The sequence below is a fragment of the Puma concolor genome, chromosome C1 (assembly GCF_028749965.1).
Source record: "Puma concolor isolate L17-30 chromosome C1, mPumCon1.1.hap2, whole genome shotgun sequence".
Classification (NCBI taxonomy): Eukaryota; Metazoa; Chordata; class Mammalia; order Carnivora; family Felidae; genus Puma; species Puma concolor.
The window spans coordinates 220,002,191-220,023,440 of NC_141674.1; the positions used below are offsets into that span (position 1 = coordinate 220,002,191).

A 21,250-nucleotide genomic window follows, 5' to 3' on the forward strand; every position below is an offset into this window, starting at 1 on the left:
TCAGTGGCAAACTATTTTTCTCTCATGTTCCTAAAATAGATCGGGTGCCGACGGGGAGGCCTCGCCTTGGCCCGGAGCCCTGAGCGCCGTTACAGCTGAGAGCGGGACCAGGCAGAGCAAGACTCCTCCAGAGTGTTCTCGATTGGTCACTGTCATCTTCAAGTGCAGAAATTTCCACTGACTTTTTTTTTCGCCCCCCAGGAGAAAGTCCTCAGAGCATTATTCAGCATCACCTAAACTTGGTGAGATGTTTGTACGGTTTAAAAATTGGCCACCTGAGGACACGGAGTGCTTTTAAAGCCACTGCCAAAAATATGGCAGTCATCTTCTAGTAATAAGGAAAAAGATCTGAAACAGCTGTGCTCAATTTCCGCTTCTGGAGGCTCGGGGGTGAGTAATGGATAAGGACGGTGTTTTGCTCAGGAATACAGTGATCCTTGGAGGGGAAAGGCCGCATGAGCTAACTGGAACCCGGACGTAGCGGAGGGGCACAGCGACTCCGCCCTCAAAACGCCTCCCCAGATGTGTGGGCACGGACGGCCCGCCAGACTGCGCAGGAACCAGCCCGCACCTAAGATCGCCTGGACAGTCGTGCCAAACGGACGGCGACGGCAAATCCAAACACAGCCCGGGACACCCCGGCTCTGCCTGGGTGTGCAAACGCTAACAGGGATTAATTGGCTAATCGGTTGCGGGCTGGGGGGGGTGTGGAGGGAGCTCCAAGATTCATTTCACGGCAGGTTAAACAAGCCAGCCGACGCTGTGGGCGAATCACCTGCTTCTCTTGGCATCCTGATGTTCCCAGTGGTCCTTCTGTGGGAAAACCGTGTGGGGGATGAGACCCCACAACCAACAGTAGGAAGGAAACAGATGGGACTACCCAAGCTCCTAAACTCTCCCCGGGACGGGGTCACCTCGGCGGAACACCAACGGTCCCTTTGTTCATCCAGCATCCCCGGGTCCTGGAGGAAGTGATGCGTGTGGATGATGCGCTGGGCAGCTCCTTACATTGTGGTCCCTTCAAAGTCATTGCACTAAAACTGAGTTTGACCTGATGTCTAAAGGGCAAACGCTCTCCTCTGTTGCCAGCTTCTGTGTTCGTTGGTTTGGTGGTTTTCCCTTGTAAGACACTCTTTTTTCAGATTAAAGTATAACTTACACGTAATAAGATGCACGGATTTTAAGCGTAGATGTGTTTCCACGTGCATGCAAAAATTGGATGACAAATGTATACGTGCATGTCGTGGCGGGGGTGGGGGGCGACCATCTGGTTTCAGTTTTTCCGGGACGATCCCTGTTTTCAAACTGAAAGTCGGACATCTCAGGAAGCCCCTCCTCCCAGGTGACCTGGACAGGGTTGGCGGGGGGTGGTCACCCTTTGTAGCAACCACCTCACTGGAGGTACATGACATGGCCATCTCCCCCAAAAGGTCCCCTTGGGCCGTTTGGTAGTCAATCCATCCCCCACCTCAGATAGCAGTCACTGTTCTCACTTCTATCCCCACAGCTCAGTGTTGCTGTTCTAGAATTTCACAGAAATGGGACCAGTCAAAGTTTTCCCATTGAAATGGGACCATTTCAATGTTTCACAGAAATGGGACCAGTCTGGCTTCTTTCACTCAACGTAATGTGTTGGCGACTCATCCACGTTACTGCCTGTGTGGTTTGTTACTTTTCACTGCTGAGTGGTGTCACCTCTGGAACCTCGACGGGCTTATCCATTCACCTGCCGATGGGCACTGGGTTGGTTTTCAGCTCTTGACTGTTAGGAATATTCTGGTACACATCTTTTTGTGGACACGTTTCTACCTCCCTTGGGCGAACACTGAGAGTGACGACCGGATCACAGGGCAGGCAGGCTATGTTTCTAAGAACAGCGCTCCAAAGTGGCTGTAGAACTCTACACTCCCACCGACAGCGTCCGAGACTTCCCTGGACTCAACATCCTCACCCACACGCACGCTTGCCGGACCTTTCCACTGTGGACCTTCCAGTGTGTGCAAAGTGGTACATTACTTGGCTTTATTTTGCATGACCTTGGAGATAAGGAAGCCAAGCACCTCCCTCGCTGGTTTTTGGTCATTTGTACGTGATCTTAAAGGAGGGGTCTGTGCCAATCTACAAATCTCTTGCCCATTATTTGTTGTTTTAAATCATTTTATTTTCTTTTTTTCATCACGAAAGTGTACTCCGTTTATTCTCTATAGTTAAGAGTCTGCTTCTTGGTTTGCCCCTCTCTCTCCTTTTTTCCTCGCTTGTTTGTCTTGTTTCTGAAATTCCACTCAGGAATGAGATCACGCGGTATTTATCTTTCTCCCGACTGACTTAATTCACTTCGCATAATACTCTCCAGCTCCATCCATGTTGTCGCAAAAGGCAAGATTTCGTTCTTTTTGATCACCGAGTAATATTCCATTGTGTATATATACCACTTCTTTTTTTTTTTTTTTAACACTAGCATAGGACTAGACAAGAAATTTGTTTGCTTATTTATTTATTTGAGAGAGAGAGAGAGAGAGCACAAGCAGGGGAGGGGCAGAGAGAGAGGGAGTCACAGAATCCCAAGCAGGCTCCAGGCTCTGAGCTGTCAGCACAGAGACCGACGCGGGGCTCGAACTCACGGACCACAAGATCATGACCTGAGCCAAGGTCAGACGCTCATCCGACTGAGCCACCCAACTGCCCCACTTCTTTATCCATTCATCAGTCAGTGGACATTTAGGCTCTTTCCATAGTTGGGCTGTTGTAAATAATGCTGCAATAAACATAGGGGTGCATGTAGCTTTCGAATGAGTGTTTTTGTATTCTTTGGGTAAATGCCTAGTAGTGCAGCCACTGGATCATAGAGTAGTTCTATTTTTAGTTTTTTGAGAAACCTCCATACAGTCTCCTACGATTCTTCCCCATTATTTAAAGGACCCACTTATATCTTTCTTACTGATTTGCAGGAAATCTTTATATGTTCTAGATAGAAGTACTCTGTCACATCTGTGGATTGTGGACATTTTCTCCCAGATTGGCCCATGTTCTTCATTTTCATAATTGAATTTTTAAATAAGCAGAAATATTTAATTTTTGACGAAATCCCATCTATCAATCTTGTATTCGATGATCAGTGCCTTTTGTATACCACCTAAGAAATGTTTGCCTACCCCAAGCACTCTTCCATTTTTCTCCTAAAATGTTTATAGATTTGGCTTTTAAGGTTAAGTTGGAAATCTACTAGGATTTGATTATTGAGTGTATTGTGAGGCAAGAGTCAAGCTTTATTTTGCCTCTAGATATCCAGGGGTTCCAGCCCCAGTTACTAAAAAAAGACTTTCCTGTCTCCATTGAATTATCTTGGTGCTTTTGTTAAAAATCAGCTGACCACTGTGGCGACCTGACCTTGGGACCTGTTTTTTTCATATTTTTTTATTTCTGTCCCTCAGTTTGGGTAATTTTATTGACCATTTCTCCAGTTCCATATCCTTTCTTCTACATTAGCCAATCTATTCTGAATACTATTTAGTGAATCTTTCATGGCAAATGTTATATTTTCCAGTTCTACAATTTCTATCTGATTCATTTTTAGAATTCCCAAATCCTTCCTAAAATTCTCTCTCGCTTCATCCATTATATCCATGTTCCTCGTAGTTATTTTACGTGACTCATCTGCTAATTTCATCATCAGGGGCACCTGTGAGTCCCTCCTGACTGGTTATCTTTCCTCTTGACTATGAGTCTCATTTTCTTGCTTCCTCTTGTATCTAGTAATTTTTCATTTGTGCTGGAGACAGTGCTCATGACTCTGGATTCTAGTATCTTCTTCTGAAGAGCACTGGATTTGGTTCCAGCAGACAGTTAGCCTTGATCCCACACATGGCCTTGATGTGCTGAGACTCGGTTCTAGGCTTTGTTCCAAGATGCCTATTTTCATTTTCCTGTCATATCCCTTAGTCCTTGTATGTGGTCTTACTGTTAAGGTAAGTCCCTCTGGAGTTGCAGCGAAAGGCTCTGGGTGATCGCCACGTCCCTCTATCTCTGTAGGACTCGAATTCCTACTTCACCTCCCCAGCACTAGGCAGCTGCAGGAACGTCTCCTCAACTCAGGCTTTCAGTTCTTGCTTTCTTCGGGGTGTATCGGAGTCTCACTTCACACACCTACTTCAGGGCCCAGCCACACGTTCTGATTAAGTTAGCATGCAGATTCTGAGGCTCAGTCCTCTATGCAGCCCCCTTCTATGGGGCTTCCTCACTCGATTCCCCACTGCACTTGCAGCCCCCGCCTTTGACATCTCATTCCTCAGTGCTGTCGGTCCTCAGGTCTATCCTCAGGGCACCCCGAAGCCTGGGAATGTCCTCTGGGGGAGTAATGTCACTTCTCTGATTTCCCTCGCTTCAGGGTGGTAACCTTTCCAGCCTCTACCTGCTTTGATTACTCTCCAGTGCCTGAGAATGACTGATGTTATATTTTGTTTGAGGTTTATAATTGTTGTCGGCAGGAAGGTCGGTTTGATATAAGCTTCATCTCCATTGCTAGAAGCCAAAAGCCCTCTGACACCTATTTTTAAAACCAACTGAATTACAGCTAATAAATCCCATGCTAGGAGAAAATGGATTCCATCGCACATCAGTCAGCACCTGCAGTACTGCTCTTCCACAAGAAGAAAGGAAATCGGTCTTCTCATCCTCTTTTATATGGCACCTTATGAAAGGGTTCTTTATACCATCAAGCCACAGACGTTTTCTGAGCACCCATGGGTCCCTGACCCTGGAAAAGGCTCTCGGCTATGAAAAGGCCACCTTGGTCCCAGGTCTCAGGAATGCTCTCCTGGCAGAGCTCGAAGGGCTGGCCAAGGAGCCGGTGCTGTGTGCAGGAGGACAGCCACCCTCAGCTTTCTCCCCAGAGACACACAGCACGTAATTATCCCGGGTGTAACATCCTCCTACCAAGGTGCTCATTTGTGCAAACTTCCTGCCACTGGGTAGCACTCGGTGAGGATGATATTACAACGGTGATATCACTTAGAGCAAATACTTTCATGAACTTCGGCATTTCAGCTATCAGTGGTCATACGTTAGCAGTGACAAACCTCACACCTACTGGGACACTCCAGACCTTCTGCAATAGCCCCCCTAGGGAGCCGTTCTGGAATGTGCGGTATACAACATGACAAAAGGGTATTTCGGAAGATTATTCTGCTTTAGTACGTAGAAAGGCTTGAATGGGGATAGGATGGAATGGGGGTCAGATGGCCAAGGACGGCTTCAAAGTATCAGCCTTTAAATTGTATTCAAATTTCCTATTCACATGCCTTTTGGTGGGGAGGGTAGGAATCCGGCTGTCATCAGATTCTCAAAGGAGTTCACGATCCCCCCAAATTCAAGACTTACTGGTCTAGAACCGAGACTTTTTTTTTCACCATGAACTCAATCATTAAATATTTTTAAATACCCCCATAAATATTAATATATTTTAACGTCTAAATTCTGTTCATAATCTATCACAATTAGTTTGTAAATCAAGGAAGAGTATCACTTAAAAATGAAGCTAATTATTAATGATAGGAAATGGAAATTCACGTTTCACATTGTTTCTGATTCTCATCCTATCTAAGACCTTTATACTGAAGTCAATGAACAGCTCCCACTTGGCGTAAGAAACGTGTATCTCATTTTCTTATTTGTTTGTGATTTGGGGGAATCATTTTTTGAGGCATCTCGTAAATCCTTTGAAGTCATTGATCTACTCTTTGAGTTTTGGTTAAAACTAGGTTGTGTAATCCATAAACCCATCTCACCTTGCTAATGCAAATACATCAAAGTACTCTGAAAATGATCCTGTGTAGAGAAAAGGTCACCACCAGCACCTGGGGACACCTGTATATCACTGTGACACGACATGTGGCCACTTCAAGGGAGGTTATGTATCAAATATTAATCTATAGGGGCTCTTCGTTCAGTTGAGCCATAAAATCAAATTAATATTGGATATATCACATTTTTATTTTTAGTTGAAAATACATATTCATAGGGGCACCTGCGTGGCTCAGTTGGTTAAATGTCCGACTCTTGATTTTGGCTCAGGTCATGATCTCACAGGTTTATGGGACTGAGCCCTACGTCGGGCTTTGCACCAACAGCATGGAGCCTGCTCGGGATTCTCTGATTCTCTGTCTGTCTCCCTCTCGCTCTCTCTCTGCCTCTCCCTGCTCATATTTTCCCTCTCTCGCGCGTGCGCGCTCTCAAAAATAAATAAATAAACATAAAAAATACATATTTATACAAGTTCTAGTATATTCTTCCTGTACCTCAATGGACTGTCTTGTGTGCCCCACCCAAGTCCTAGAAACGATTCACTGCAGGTAATCCCCACGTAAGATAAGATGAGCCTCGTACAGACAGACCACGGAGTGTCAGCACAGGTGCAGAAGGGGGGTAGAAACCATCAGAGATGAAGGAAAGGGTAAACCTGAGCTTAGGGGAGAAGAAGGAGTCCAAGAGACATGAAAAAGTAACTGGAAATGGCAAAACTGGGTTGGAAGCGGGTTCGGGTCCAATGTTCTACCTGGGATATGCTGTGTACGAGATGCAGAGACACAGATCAAGGCCAGCGGCCCCTGGAGACCAGCCAGCTGACCTCCCGAGTTGACCTCAGCCAGCCTCTCTTCCGAGCATGACTTCAGCTCCATGCTGTGTCCGCTGTTTTTCAAGCCATCCCTGTCAGGGGCTGGAATTCTCTGCAGCCTTTCTGTAGCCATGAGGTCACTCCGGCCCATGCTCATTGGAGGGGCAAGGCCGGAGGACGAGTGAAAGAAACTTGGGGCAGAACCACAAGCAGGTCTTGCCCAGCGGAGCGGAGTGAGTCACCTCTTGGCCCACGAGAGCTCCCATGGAGGGCCCTGCGGGCTGGAGGCCGCCTCCAGAGTGCTTGTTAACTTCTTCCTCCAGGCGGCCCACACTGTTTCTCTCGGCCTGGACGCCAGACCTGTGATGGGTGCTCTCTGTCTCCTGCTCTGAGACAACCCCTCGTGGGTAGTGCAAACGCCCGGAGCAGGAAAGTAGGAAAAGGGCTGCAGGGGAGGGTTTGGTGGCTGTCGTGGCACAACCACGGAGAATTCATCTTCTCGGTAGAAATAGGCTCCCGGATGACCACGAGGGAGAGGCCGAGGGTCCGGGGCTGAGAGAGCCCCAGCTTCTCAGCGAGCCTGGGGCTCAGCGTGATTGGATGAGATCATGTAGCAGTCTATCTCCTTCTGAGGGGGCACCAGAGAACAGGGGAGACCCTTAAAGCTGCCTAATGTCCCTGCCCCTGCCCCGCCGCGCCTGGCACAAACTACTGCCCACCATTCATCCAGACCCAGGAGCTGAAGGGACTATTTATCGATTGTCTGTGTGTCAAACCCTGAAACACCTCTTTACGTGGACTGCTCCCACCATGACAAAGCAGGTAGTGGCATTTCCACTTAAAGGTAAAAAAAAAAAAACAACAAAAAAAACCTGATTCTAAAGTGACAACCAGCCAGTCTGGGAGCACATCGCCAGAGAGAGTTGGAAAAAGCACATGGACTAGGTCTGGGAGGTCATGACATCATAGGACTAGGGCTGGGAGGTCATGACATCATAGGACTAGGGCTGGGAGGTCATGACATCATAGGACTAGGGCTGGGGGGGTCATGACATCATAGGACTAGGGCTGGGGGGGTCATGACATCATAGGACTAGGGCTGGGGGGGTCATGACATCACAGGACTAGGGTTGGGGAGTCATGACATCATAGGACTAGGGTTGGGGGGGTCATGACATCATAGGACTAGGGCTGGGGGGTCATGACATCATAGGACTAGGGCTGGGAGGTCATGACATCATAGGACTAGGGCTGGGGGGGTCATGACATCATAGGACTAGGGCTGGGGGGGTCATGACATCATAGGACTAGGGCTGGGGGGGTCATGACATCACAGGACTAGGGTTGGGGAGTCATGACATCATAGGACTAGGGTTGGGGGGGTCATGACATCATAGGACTAGGGCTGGGGGGTCATGACATCATAGGACTAGGGCTGGGGGGGTCATGACATCACAGGACTAGGGTTGGGCATGACATCATAGGACTAGGGTTGGGGGGGTCATGACATCACAGGACTAGGGCTGGGAGGTCACGACATCATAGGACTAGGGCTGGGGGGTCATGACATCATAGGACTAGGACTGGGAGGTCATGACATCATCGGACTAGGGCTGGGGGGTCATGACATCATAGGACTAGGGCTGGGGGTCATGACATCATCGGACTAGGGTTGGCGGGGTCATGACATCATAAGACTAGGGTTGGGGGGGTCATGACATCATAGGACTAGGGCTGGGGGGTCATGACATCATAGGACAAGGTCTGTGGGTCATAACATCATAGGACTAGGGTTGGGAGGTCATGAGATCATAGGACTATGGCTGGGAGGTCATGACATCATAAGAGTAGAGCTTGGAGGTCATGACATCATAGGACAAGGTCTGGGAGGTCATGACATCATTGGACTAGGTCTGGAGGTCATGACATCATAGGACTGAAGATCAGCAACACTGGTTCAGAAGATTGTCAAAAGGTGGCTCTTTTCAGGAGTGGGTGTTGGGGGGGTGAGGAGGAGAAGTGGGGGCAAAATTCACCCCAGAGTCTAAGAACACCGTCCAGGGACTGGGACTGTTCAGAAACACCTCTTGGCCAGTGCAAGGTATTGAGTCCTCTGTCTCTGGGAAAAAGCCAATTGGGACAATGATTTAGGAGTGTTGGGAACTAGACTCAGTTCCCGGAGTTCAGCCACACGCTCCTAGTATGACTGAACCAGCAGCACATCCAATCCCCAGTGTGGACAGAAAGGTGAGTGAGACTCAGTCTGTGCCTGCCCTCCTCGTGGTCAACAGACCGTTCCGGAAGAATTTAAGTGCTGGAATAAAAAGCGGCTCAAAGTTCTGATAAAGAATGGTGAGGGAAGTAGGGGCAGCCTTGGGAACTTGGGAAGACTTCCTCTAGAAAGGAGACGTAGGAGGCTTTAATGTGGCTGGGGATAAGGACTTCCGGGTACCTCTGGCACATGTCTGGGTCCATATCTGTGTCCTTGACAGTCATGCTCCAGCCTCCAGCACAGCACCTGCCGGGTAGTGGGTGTGGGCGAACGAATGAGCAAAGAGATGGGGCTGAAAACCAGGCTGAGCAAAGACACAGAGTCATCGCAATGCGTCACGGGCGAGGGGAGTGGTGAGCCACCTCCAGCAAGGCTCAGGGCACAGCAAGAGATAGTTTCCTCCAACCGGGTTCATGTCACCCAAGGAGTATGGGGTCCTAAGCGGTGGAATACGGCACCGGAAAGTCAATCAACAGACGCTTCTTCAGTGCCTACGACGTGTCAGGCGTGCACAAGCTCCAGGAATACGAGTAAAGAACAAGGTCACAGCCCTAACGCCTGCCTTGCCTGCCTTGTGTGCTCACCCCGCCCACGCCCACTCAGGTGTCCTGAGTACCTGGGGCCGGTCCCCACCTGTCCTGTGTCCTCCCCTCACTGGCTTTTCCCAGCGATAAAACCTCATCGACTTTCCTGGGACTGCAGAACCCCCTTTCCGTTCCCTGCTCCGTCCAACTTCCATGGTACTTCAAGAACCCAAACCAACCTGGTCACAGTCACCTGGTGAGACATATACGAAAATGTTAACTGTCCTTATCTGTGGGGCTCTGGCTGGGGGAGGGACACAAGTGACTTCAATATGGCCCCCTCCCTCCCATTCTTCCCTAGCCCCATTGAAGATCTACCCACACGCAAACACGCAAACACCAGTAACTTTTGGACTCGCGCCTTTGTTTTCTAAGTCAGGACCGACAGCTAACAGTTACTTGCATCGTTACCGTAGACAAAAAGGCAACGGCTCTGTAAACCTTCTCTGATTCTCCAATTTATTTTAAAATCCACTTTTAGAGTGTGGAAGGTAAGGCTCAGGTAAGTTCACTCCTTTGTCAACAGTTGGGGACCCAGAAGTGAAGTGGGAGGTCACAGGGGACATGCACGTGAAGAAGGAACCCTATACATCAACTCCATGATTCTGGATGTGCTGCAAAGCCCAGGAGGCTGGCCAAAGTCACCGCCTGGTAGCTGCGAGCTGAATCCGGACCCCTGGACCTGACCCCAGAGCCTGCCTGTTACCCCATCTGTGACTGCCTGACTCCAGCTCATCGGGGGCCCCTGTCTGAGCCCCCCACCCCCACCCCCACCCCGGGTCCCTGCACTCCTCTGCCGCGCAAACCCGTCTCTGCAACCCCGTCCCTCTGCGCCCTGGAGCAGCCTCGCAGAGGTCCCAACTCCACCGGGAGCCACTGCCCTGGAGTGGGCCGCTCGCGACCACCAGCAGGGCTCACCTTCCAGTGCCGCTTGGGGCCCTGGGCCTCCCGGCGCCTCTGTACCCTTCTTGGTCCCTCGCCCCCTCTACCCGCCGCCGTCCCCAGCCCTGTCACCTCCGCGTCCTTGCGCGGGGTAACCCCAGCCATCCATTCCAGACTGCTATTTGTCTCCATGCTTGGCATCCCAGAGCGTCCCCGGCCCCATCCTACATGGCGTCCCCACAAGACCCCGTGCCAGCTTCCCGCGCCCCCGGCCCCCGCCTGCCCCCCCATCTAGTCCGGCGTGTCCCTGCGCCCCCGGCCCCCGTGTGCCCGCCTCCGGCGTGTCCCCGCGCCCCCGGCCCCCCCCGTGTCCCTCCCCTCCGGCGTGTCCCCCCCCTCCGGTGTGTCCCCGCGCCCCCGTGTCCTTCCCCTCCAGCGTGTCCCCCCCTCCTCCGGCGTGTCCCCGCGCCCCTGGCCCCCATGTCCCTCCCCTCCGGCGTGTCCCCCCCTCCTCCGGCGTGTCCCCCCCCTCCGGCGTGTCCCCGCGCCCCCGGCCCCCGTGTGCCCCCCTCCGGCGTGTCCCCGCGTCCCCGGCCCGCGCCCGCTGACGCCATGACGCCGCGGCGGAGGGAGGGGCGGAGCGGGGCCGGCCCGAGAGGGGCGCGAGCGGCGGCAGCGGGCGGCGCGGCCGATGGACATGGGCACGCAGGGCTCGGGGCGCAAGCGGCTCCCCAACCGGGAGCGGCTGACGGCGGAGGACGACGCGCTGAACCAGATCGCGCGCGAGGTAGGCGGCCGGGGGGGGGGGGGGGCGGGGGCCGGGGGGGCGGCGGGGGGCGGCCGGGGGCGCCTCCTCGGTGGTTGCGCCTCGGTCGGTGGGTCGCTCGGTCCGTCCGCGGAGGCGCGGGCCGGGCGCGGGTCCTCCGGCCCCGGGGACGAACCGGCGACGCCGACCCCTCCCCCACGCCCGGGGCCGCGGTGCCCTTCGGGGAGCGGCGCTGGGGCCGGCGGCTCAGGACCCTCCCCACCGCCCGGGCCCGCGGGGTCGGGGAGCGAGCGCCCCGCTCGGTCGCGCGGCCTCGTGGGGGTGGAGCGGGCCGACCCCGGAGGCCGGTGGACGGTCCCCGGAGGCCACATGGCCCTGGCGAAACGGCCTGGTTCATGTCCGCGACCACTGGCCGTCGATTGACACGCAGGTGCAGCTCGGGCATGAGCGTGGTCTCTGTGAATCTTGTCTCTGGACCGAGCCCGAAAGCGGGTCCAGGCGCACGGAGAGGTTTTCCTCCAAGTTTTCTGGGCAGTTTATTGGAACGGCTGGTGATGAACTTTAAGCGTGGCAAATGAAGGGACGCTGTGTGCCTGTCTGTCCCCGTCCGCGCCGTTCCCCCCAACGGTACAACCTTTAGGTTAAACTAACCAATGACACTGGAAAGTTGCACGGCAGATGGGCGGCGGCAGCTCCCTGGGGAAGGGGGCCCGTTCCCTGGGCCCCGGTGACAAAGAAACTTGCTACCTGGGGATTGTGTCCCGTGTAAATGCTAAGTACGAAGACTGTATATGCAGGTACAGTTCATCCCCCCCTCATGTACTCCCTCCCAAGGGTTCTGTTAGGATGTGGACTTAGTCTGCACAGCACTGGCCTCACGTGGAAAAACTCGCAAGCCACTCAGGCTGCGGGCTCTGGTTGCCTCTGTCAGCTGTTCACTGAGGTCTGCTCTATGACCCGTTCTTAGGTGTTTTCGGTTTGCAAATACCCGATTTGGCGTTGATGGGCACGTGGCTGTCCAGCGGTGTTGGTTGAATACCGAAATGGATAAAGACTTTGGTTTTCCCCTGTGTGAAAAGGAAAAGGGCTTTCCGGGCAAACTCCTCTTCATGCCTGAAAACCCACTGGAGGTTTGTGTCCTCTGTGAGCCCGCCCAGATCACGGCAGGCAGAAGTCTCCCTGCCTCCCCCAGGCTCCTGTCACTCTTGCCTCCCTGCACCTGGTGTGGTGGTCACTTCGCCTCGGCATAATTTGTTCTCCCTGTAGGAGGTGACACACAGGCAGGCCGTATCTCACTCCCTTTTGTATCCCCAGAGCTCCGCACAGAGTCAGGCGTGTGGTACAAGCTCCTGAGTGTGTTGCATTAAGTAACAAACAAAAGAGGTACCAGGAGCTTAAAGTACGATCGGCTAAATAAAGACGTTGGCCAAAAGTAATAGCCTGAATATAATCCCCACTGCTGTGAGGAGTGTCACTTATGTGTGTATTTGACCGAAAGACCAAGCAAGTGTTCTCTGGGAGGCCGGGGGGGACTGGTGGTCTCGGCCTTGTCTTTCCGTGGCTGCTTATGGACAAAGGAACAGAAGACTGAGCGCTCGCCAGGTCTGCCTCGTGTCTGCTGCTTTGGTTTGGAAGGAAAGGCTGGGGATGCTCCCTGGATTGACACCCTTGAGGTCCTGAGGACCGGGAACCCGTGGTCCTGCCCCCCAGCCGGGGAGACGCAGATGGCAGTGACAGGTTCAGGCCTGGGCGTCAGACCTGGGCTGTGAAACCACACACACGTCCCCCCGGAGGAGCTATGTGATCCCAGGGAAGTGAGTTACTCAACCCCTTTCAGCCTCTGTCTTCTCGTCTCTGAAATGGGGAGAAGAAATGCGCTTTGGCTGTCGGTGAGTAACTAGGTCAATGTGAGATCTTCCCACCTATCTTCCCATTAAAGCCACAGATGGGGCTGTTACAAGTGCCGAGTGGCATGTATCTGTAATGTTGGGAGAAGCAGGTGCTACGTTTTCTGTTTTGCTACAAATTGAATTCTAGGGCCCAACTGTGAAAATTAAAACCGGATTCAAATGGCGAGTATCTGTTCATCACGGAGTTCTTGAGACTTGCGCTAAAAGTTAACAAAAGTGTCGTAAGTTTGGCTCCTTCTTATTTGCTCATCGATTCAGCAGATACGTGCCATGCTCTCCAGACTTCTGTCCCAGGGAGAGTAAGACTCAGGGATGTACCTGAAGGGAATTGCCCTCGAAGAATTGGGTCAGATGGGGTGCCTGGGTGGCTCAGTCGGTTAAGCGTCCGACTTCAGCCAGGTCACGATCTCGCGGTCCGTGAGTTCGAGCCCCGCGTCAGGCTCTGGGCTGACGGCTCAGAGCCTGGAGCCTGCTTCCGATTCTGTGTCTCCCTCTCTCTCTGCCCCTCCCCCATTCATGTTCTGTCTCTGTCTCAAAAATAAATAAAACGTTAAAAAAAAAAAAAAAAAGAATTGGGTCAGAAAGGGGCCTGACCTGTAGAGCAATAACTATAACAGAAGGCAGGAAGAGAGCTGACGTTACAAGGGCATGGATATTGTGCACTGAAAGTCTGGAAATGAGAGTTCCAGTTTACTGATGGGACTAGGGATGGCAATCAGAGGCGGCTTCCTGGAGGAAATGGCATTTTGAGGTTTTTCTGGAAGTGACAGAAACCCTGACCTGGACTGGCCTCCGCAAGAAGAAATATACCGGCTGCAGTATGGACTCCTGGCCAGCCCCACCAGTGGCCCCTTGTCTCCACAGCACCTTGAGGCTGGGCTGTCCTCTTCCGGATGGCCTCATCTCCAGGCTCTTGCTCCTGCCAGACTGGCTGCCGTGTTCCCAAACTTCCTCCCCACCCCCCCATGAGCGCGCACCCTGTCTCTCTCCTGAGATCTAGAAGCATCTTCCGTGACACATCTCCACGTGGCTCCCTGGCTGCTCCTGAGCCAAACTGTGACCAGGACTGTTGACTCAGCAGCCCACACTAGTCTCTGTGCGTGGGTGTGTGGGGCGGGGGGGAGTCCTCCCTTAGGACCCGTCAGGCCCATCCTGGCAACGGGGGACGTTGGCTGCCTCTGAAGCACTTGGGGAGGCGAGGGGGCCTGAGTGAACACTGGAGAGGGTTTAAGCGGGTGGCAGGGGGTGGGTGGACGTGGGCCGGGTGTCCAGGAATGTGCCTTCTGGAGAAAGAGGAGCATTCTGGCCCGAGGTGACCTGAGGCCCACTGGCAGGGTCACCGTGTGGGAAGGAGAGCCGGCAGGCAGGGCCCGGTCGGCCGAGGGGCTGGGACCCTCCTGGGTACGTGCCGGAAGCAGCGACCTGACACAGGGCCAGTTGACACACTCCTGTTTCAGATACAGTGTGGTTTCAGCCGAGGCGGGTTTCTCGTAAATGGAGTTGTAGGTTTTGAACACTGTAGATGCATTAGCACGACTAGCTTGTCCCTGACGTGGACCTCGGGCAAGATGTTGTCAGGAAAAAGGTCCAGGAAGCACTTTGAGACATTCGTCGCCACTGAGGGCGGGAGCAGTGCTTCTCACACCCTGGGGAAAGGTGTTTTGAAAGCAGTTCTATTTTTCTCTCCTACCGCGTTTCACATTCCGCTCAAGGCTTTTGTTAGCGTCCCAAATTCTCATCCAGTGCCCTGCCGCTGAGGGAGAGGATACTGCTCTCCAGGTTCCTGGGGCAATTCAGAGGATCCTCTCGAAAGGAGAATAACAGCAACAGAAAAATTGAAAAAGGAAATCGGGGCGCCTGCGGGGCTCAGCCGGCTGAGTGTCCGACTTCGGCTCGGGTCGTGATCTCGCGGTTCACGAGTTCAGGCCCCACGTCGGGCTCTGCGCTGACGGCTCGGAACCTGGAGCCTGCTTCGGATTCTGGGTCTCCCTCTCTCTCTGCCCTCCCCCGCTCAAGCTCTGTCTCTGTCTCTCCCTCTCTCTGTCTCTCAAAAATAAATAAACATTAAAAGAAAGGTTTTTAAAAATCACAGGCAAGCTGTATTAGAAATGGACTTGTGGGCCCTTTCACCAAGGCGGTGAATGAGTCATCCCCCTGCGGCCACACAGACCCTTGTCCCCTGCTCTTCCTCACTCACAGCACGGTGCCCTGTCCTTGACTGTCCCCAGAGCCTCTTCTCTGAGACTGACCCTTGGGCACACGATGCCTACAGGGGCTCAGATCCCTCTTATCGGGGGGGGGGGGGGTGTTGACTCCCTGGCCTGTGAGTGTGGCTCCTGGGGGTTCACAGCTGTGCCTTCTCTAGAAAGGTGCCCCTGACCACATAGGAGTCACTGTGGGGGTGGGGGTATGGCACCCCCCACCCCTGGGGCAGCTGCAGCTGTTGACCGAGGGTGTCAGTGTCCCCTCCCCTTGCTTCAAGGTGGAGCTAACTCTGCTCTAGAGCTCCCCGTGGGACGGGGCCGAGGGCACACTCACGCGGAGGCCTCCTCCTGCCCCTGCCCCGCAGCTCCCCTCACCCCTCTTCTGCTGCCTGTGGATACATACCCACATGCAAATCCCTGCCTCAGGCTCTGCTTCCGGGGACCCCAGCTTAGGACAACCCCGGGCTTCATTCTGGGTAGTTCTGTAAATGCAGGATATTCTCATCCTAAATCCTCCTTTCAGTTTACTGCCCAGCGCCCCTCACCCCTTGCTTCCCCAAATAGCCTTCCTAAGTCCGCTTGTCTTGAGGGACCCTGTCTCTTTTCTCCTCCAGCCTCAAGCCAAGCTGGGGGTTGGGCACACAAGTTCTTTTCCAGAACGGTCCTGGAAATCGGGCTCGGTTTGGGGCCTCACCTCCCTCTGGCTCCTCTGGGCCCGTGCCATCTGGGAGTGAGCCCAGCGGGTCTGACACACACCCCTGGCCCCTTGCTCCGCTCCCCTGCCCTCAGGTGAGACCACACCGAGCCCAGCGTTTACCCGGACGTGGTCTTGTTGCTACAGCCTGTTTCCTGTCGTTTGAACTGTCACCCTCATGCCTTTTTCCCAGGTGACATTGTCGTGCCCCCTTCTTCCAGGGGGTGGGAAGGAGCGAGGGGGTCGGATGCCCGGCACAGCACAGGCTGTCCCGCGGGAAGAACCCCCAATTCTAACGCGGCCGCTGAGGAGTAACCCCAGACCCTTCCGGGGCTCTTCTTCCTGAGACAGACACGCACATCCCCGTGTGTCAGCAGAGGGCATCAGGAATGTGACAAGACAGGCGTCCGGGGGGATTTTCATCACCAAGTCTGGGCCGTCAGAGGGTGCACACACTGAGCCCGTGACCGTGGCCTGTCTCGGTGAGTCCCAACGAGATGGTTCCGGTTGGACGTGAGATCAGGAACTCAGCTGTGGATGGGCCTGCGGGTCCCCGATGGCTCGCGGGCCCTGCCCCACAGCTATTTCTGTCAGAGAGCCAGCTGTCTCCCTCTCCCTTTTCTGGGCGACTCTCGTGATTCACCGGCGTCCCGCTTAGGGGCTGCGACTTGTATGTGGGTGACACACAGAGATGGCCCGGCGGGTGGGAAATCAGGGGACCCGGGTTCCAGCCGAGGCTGTGGATTGTGCGCCTCGTCAGGGAACAGGATTGGGAAGGGTGGAGGTGGAAGCGGAGGTGGCTTGTGAGGCCTGCGGGCTGCCAGATGCTCCCAGAAGCTTCCCCCATAGTTACATCAAACCCCAGGAGCAGAGTTTAGAGTATGTCTCTCTTTGACAGAGACAGACTCAGAGGTGCTAAGGGACCGGCCCAAGGTAACCAGGAAGGTGCCAGTTCGACCCCCAGGCTGCCCCCACTTCCTGGATCGATGTCTTGGCTCCAGCCAAGGCCCCGTTGCCCATGGCGTCCTGAAGTCACACCCACTCGCTTCCCATCTCTGGGACTCTTGTCCCCAGCTGACCTCTGGCCACCAGGCGTGACATTTCACGGGAGGGTCGGTACCCTTCTCCCCTGGCTACCCCTCACCCCGTCCTTTTGCATTGTCTCGACTCCTAAACCGTCGTGTTTATTGAAGGTGATCTATGTTTTACCCGTGTCCCACATTCTCAGGCCATTCTCCACACAGCAGCTGGGCGATCCTTTTAAAATATGTCAGATCATGTCACTTCTCTAATTAAAACTCTCCAACGGCTTCTCGTATCACCCCATCAAGGCCAAGTTCTCAATGGCCTGACAAGACCCTGAATGATCTGGCGATTAGCTCCGTGTCTATAAATAATACACGTGTGCACTCTATCGATTTTCCAAGCGTGGACACTAAGTGCTGGCTTCCTGGCTGGGGGGGAGGGGGGGGGCGGTGCTGGGCCCCGCTCTCCTCCCTCCGCATTGTCACACCACAGTCATGTCGTGTTCGGGGTTATGTCGTAGGACAACGGACTGCTAAAGAGGATAATGCGACTGGGGTCAGATTCCTGGGCTCGAGTCCTGGCCCTGCCACGTGCTCCGTGGTTACTTCACCTTGTGGCCCAGGTGCCCCGCACATAAGGTGGGAAAGTTTCGAGTGCACTTCCCGCAAGGGGTTTATGAGGGCAAAGGAGCTATTTCGTGAGAAGACCTCACTCAGCACGAGCCCCGGGTACAGGAGAGGCTGGTGGTGACGGTGATGTCACACACCGTGTGGCACTGTAACATTTCTGTCCCTGGACAGCTTTCTGCCTTTTCTGGAGTCAATGATTTGGTTTTTTGGTTTTTTCAATTGCGTTTCTATCTACGTGTCTGTCATAGCCAGTTCTTCAACACCTTTTCGACAGAGCCCCTCACGATACTATTTCCTGTGTGATTCAACAAACCGGACGATCTACGATTTCCCCTTCATTCTCTCTTCTGGGACTCGACCCCCTCCCCCAGATGCCTATCCACTCCCCTAGTCTGCTCCGGGCGCTCTCAGGACTTGTTGGTCATGTCCCTTGACCACGACTCTTTGAGTTTCTCTTGCCACTGTTCAGTTGTTGTTGGATCCCTCTTTGCCAGATTCTATATCGTCTTCTTCCTTGCATTACTATCTCACTTTGCTGGAACGCGTCCTTCGTCCTTTGGTGGCCCTTCCTAAGCGTTCGCGTGTCCGAAAAGGACTATTCTACCCTCATACTTGACTGATAGTTTGGCTGACTGTAGCGTTCTAGGTTAAAAATAATTCTCCAAAGAATGACAAAGATCTCTATGTGTTCTTTGAAATTATTTCCAGCATGCATTGTTAACTGAAAGAAGCAATGTGCAGAAAGCGAAAATAGCACACAGTCCCTTATGTGAGAAGGGTGGGGATTTCTCCGCATTTGGGTGAAAAAAGCCTGCAGAGCAAATGGTGTGTGGATGTGAGTGGAAGCAGATTTATCAAGTGTAACTTTTCATACACTTTGGACATGGAACCATGTGACTGCCTTGCCTCTTCAATGAAATAAACTAATAGTTCCTAAGAAAGTAAAATTAAAAGCTATTTTCTACCATAATTTAAGAATTCTTTCCCATTTTATTCCAGCTTTCAGGATTGCTTTGAGAATTTTGATGCGTTGTGTATTTTCAGTATCTTGTATGATCTCTGCTTTTACTCTCTAGAAGCTTTTAGAACCTTCTCTTGATCTTTGGCGTTCTGGATCCCCCCGCCCCCCATATATTGAGCATTCATTGGGTTCGTTGGACCTGAAAACCATGTGTCCTAAAATTCTGGGGAATGTTCTGAATTTTCCCTTCTCCATCGTTTCCTCTGTCTCTTTTTTTTTTTTTTTTTTAATTTTTTTTTTCAACGTTTATTTATTTTTGCGACAGAGAGAGACAGAGCATGAACGGGGGAGGGGCAGAGAGAGAGGGAGACACAGAATCGGAAACAGGCTCCAGGCTCTGAGCCATCAGCCCAGAGCCTGACGCGGGGCTCGAACTCGCGGACGGCAAGATCGTGACCTGGCTAAAGTCGGACGCTTAACCGACTGTGCCACCCAGGCGCCCCTCCTCTGTCTCTTTTACAGCAGCTCCTTTGTTGAGAATAACTTCCCTTTCATTCCCATTCTCTAGCTCTTTTCTCTTGGTGATACTTTGTGGGAGATTACTCAACTGTATTCTTCCACTCCTTCTAGACTTATCTATTCTATATTTCATTTCAAAAAGGTGGGTTTTTTTTTTCCTTTGGCTGTTATTCTTGGTTCCCTTTTTATGGCATTGTCTCTGACTCTCAAATGTAGCACCTTTTCTTGTCATTCTGAGGATATTAATTTGTTATTGTTGTTTTCTCCAAAACTTTTTTTTCTTTTTTTTTGTCCGCTGCGTTACGGTCTGTTTCTTTTTGTCCTTTGTTGCAGCCTCTTTTATCTTAAAGCCTCTTGCAGATGTGTGGTGATCCTTGGCTATCCACTCAGAGAATGAGGCACTAAAACATTATGAGAACAATGTGGGCAAAGGCCAGAAGGTGACATGGCACAAGATGGGACCAGGACAGCATTGGGGGTGCAGCGGGGCGGCTGAAGTGCTGACACCGGGCATTAAGTAGCTCCTCAGGGCACAGGCACACAGCCCGGATTGGAGCTCAGGTCCCTGGTCTGCAAGGCCAGTGCCCTGGACAGTGTCAGTATTGGAAGGAAATGTTGCCTAATGCTATCAAACCAGACCTCCCTAAGTTGGTTCCCGTAGGTAGAGTTTTGTTTTTGATTAAGGATTGAGAAGAACGTTGAAAATTAATCCGAGATTTATAACAGGACAGAGTAACCTCTAATGTCCCTACAGCCTGGACAAGGGAACTGGTCATTATGATATTCTTTTCCTGAAAGTGGAATAAGGTATCAAATTAGGTGAGCAAACAAAGGGAGTTATAGAAATAAAATTTTCATAGCTTTACCCATCAAGGATAATTCACTTACTTGTTTGGAACACTCTCTAAAATCTGAGCCATGAAACAACTATGAGATACCTGGAGAGTTTAGGTAGGCAGAATGTGATATGGTCTTGGCAGTGGGTAAACTCTTGGATCAGCAAGTACGTAAGAGCCAGAGCTGCTCAGGGCCTCCCCTGGAGTATTGCATTGCAGTGCTTCCACCCACTTCTTGGCTTGGGGGAGTAAATGAAAAATCACACCGTGGTCATGATGATAGAAACCTACAGGATCTAACATTTTGTTTTGCTCTTAAGCTCCATCTCATAAGTTTATCTATTTTTTTAAGCCATCATCCTTGACTTAATTTTCTTTTTCACTTTCTTTTATGAAATCTCTTAGGCATGGGGGAAGACGCGGACGTTTCCAGGTTGACAGAAAGATTCAGTTTCCATGCTGACCGAACATCTGTTGTGTCTCTACCCTGGATGCCCTAGGATACTGCTTTAAGTTACCCCAGGTGTATTTTAACACCATCCAGAGCAGGGCTGGTTGCTAAGACTTTCCGCAGCGAGGGCAGTGCTCCGTCTCCGTGCTGCGTACGTGGTGGCCTCTAGCCCCGTGTGGCAGCTGAGCACCTGAAATGTGGCCCGTGCCAGTGAGGAACTGCATCTTAAGTGTTAATTTTAATTCGTTTGCATTTCAGTAGCCACCGCGGCTAGTGGCCACCGGACTGGCAGCAGAGGTTCAGAGCAGTGATTTATTCTCTGTTGTAATACAGCATGATAGAGGTGTGTTCCATAATGCAGAACAGGGCTCCGTGTCACTCGTGGCCAGGCACCGAGGAGGAGCGTACCAGGGGCGTGGGGGCAGGACCGGCTGACCGCCGGAAGTCTCCATGGACACTCCATGGACGGGTGTTCCCATGGAAGGAGCACCATCAGCCTTCTTAAGTTGGGGGACCGCAGACAGCTTATCACATCTGAGCCCCATGGTTAGAGTCACGAGTTGTGCCTGGGAAACGCAGGGCAGGTGGCCTGGTACACGGTGGGCGCTAACTGAGCCCCGGTGGTTTTCTGCCTTCTGGTGGCTGTGTCCACCTCCGAAAAGAGATAGTGGGGGCACTTGACTGGCCAGGACGCGCCCAGAACCGCTCTTCCAGGGGCAGGGGTGCAGCACCCCCTTCCCAGGAGGCGGCCGAGAGGAGGGAGAGCAGACCGTAGGAACGGAAACCCCAGGAAGGCGGGTCCCCACGTGCAGGGTCACCGACGGCCCTGGGGCTGGTTGATGACTCTGAGTGAGCGCACAGACATCGGCCACTTCAGCGACACACGTAGCGACTCCTCGGGACCGT

General features: G+C 52.7%; 1 protein-coding gene across 39 annotated transcripts in view; it reads left to right on the forward strand.

Moving 5' to 3' along the window:
- Positions 1-10,988: 10,988 nt before the first annotated feature.
- LRRFIP1 (LRR binding FLII interacting protein 1) overlaps positions 10,989-21,250 on the forward strand; it is a 141,166-nt gene continuing 130,904 nt past the window's right edge. For all 39 annotated transcript variants that reach the window (XM_086720067.1, XM_086720068.1, XM_086720070.1 and 36 more), the window contains exon 1: positions 10,989-11,135. In XM_086720067.1, the coding sequence (XP_086576193.1) occupies positions 11,040-11,135 (96 nt within the window). In that variant the 5' untranslated portion in view covers positions 10,989-11,039. The remainder of the gene's footprint in view (positions 11,136-21,250) is intronic.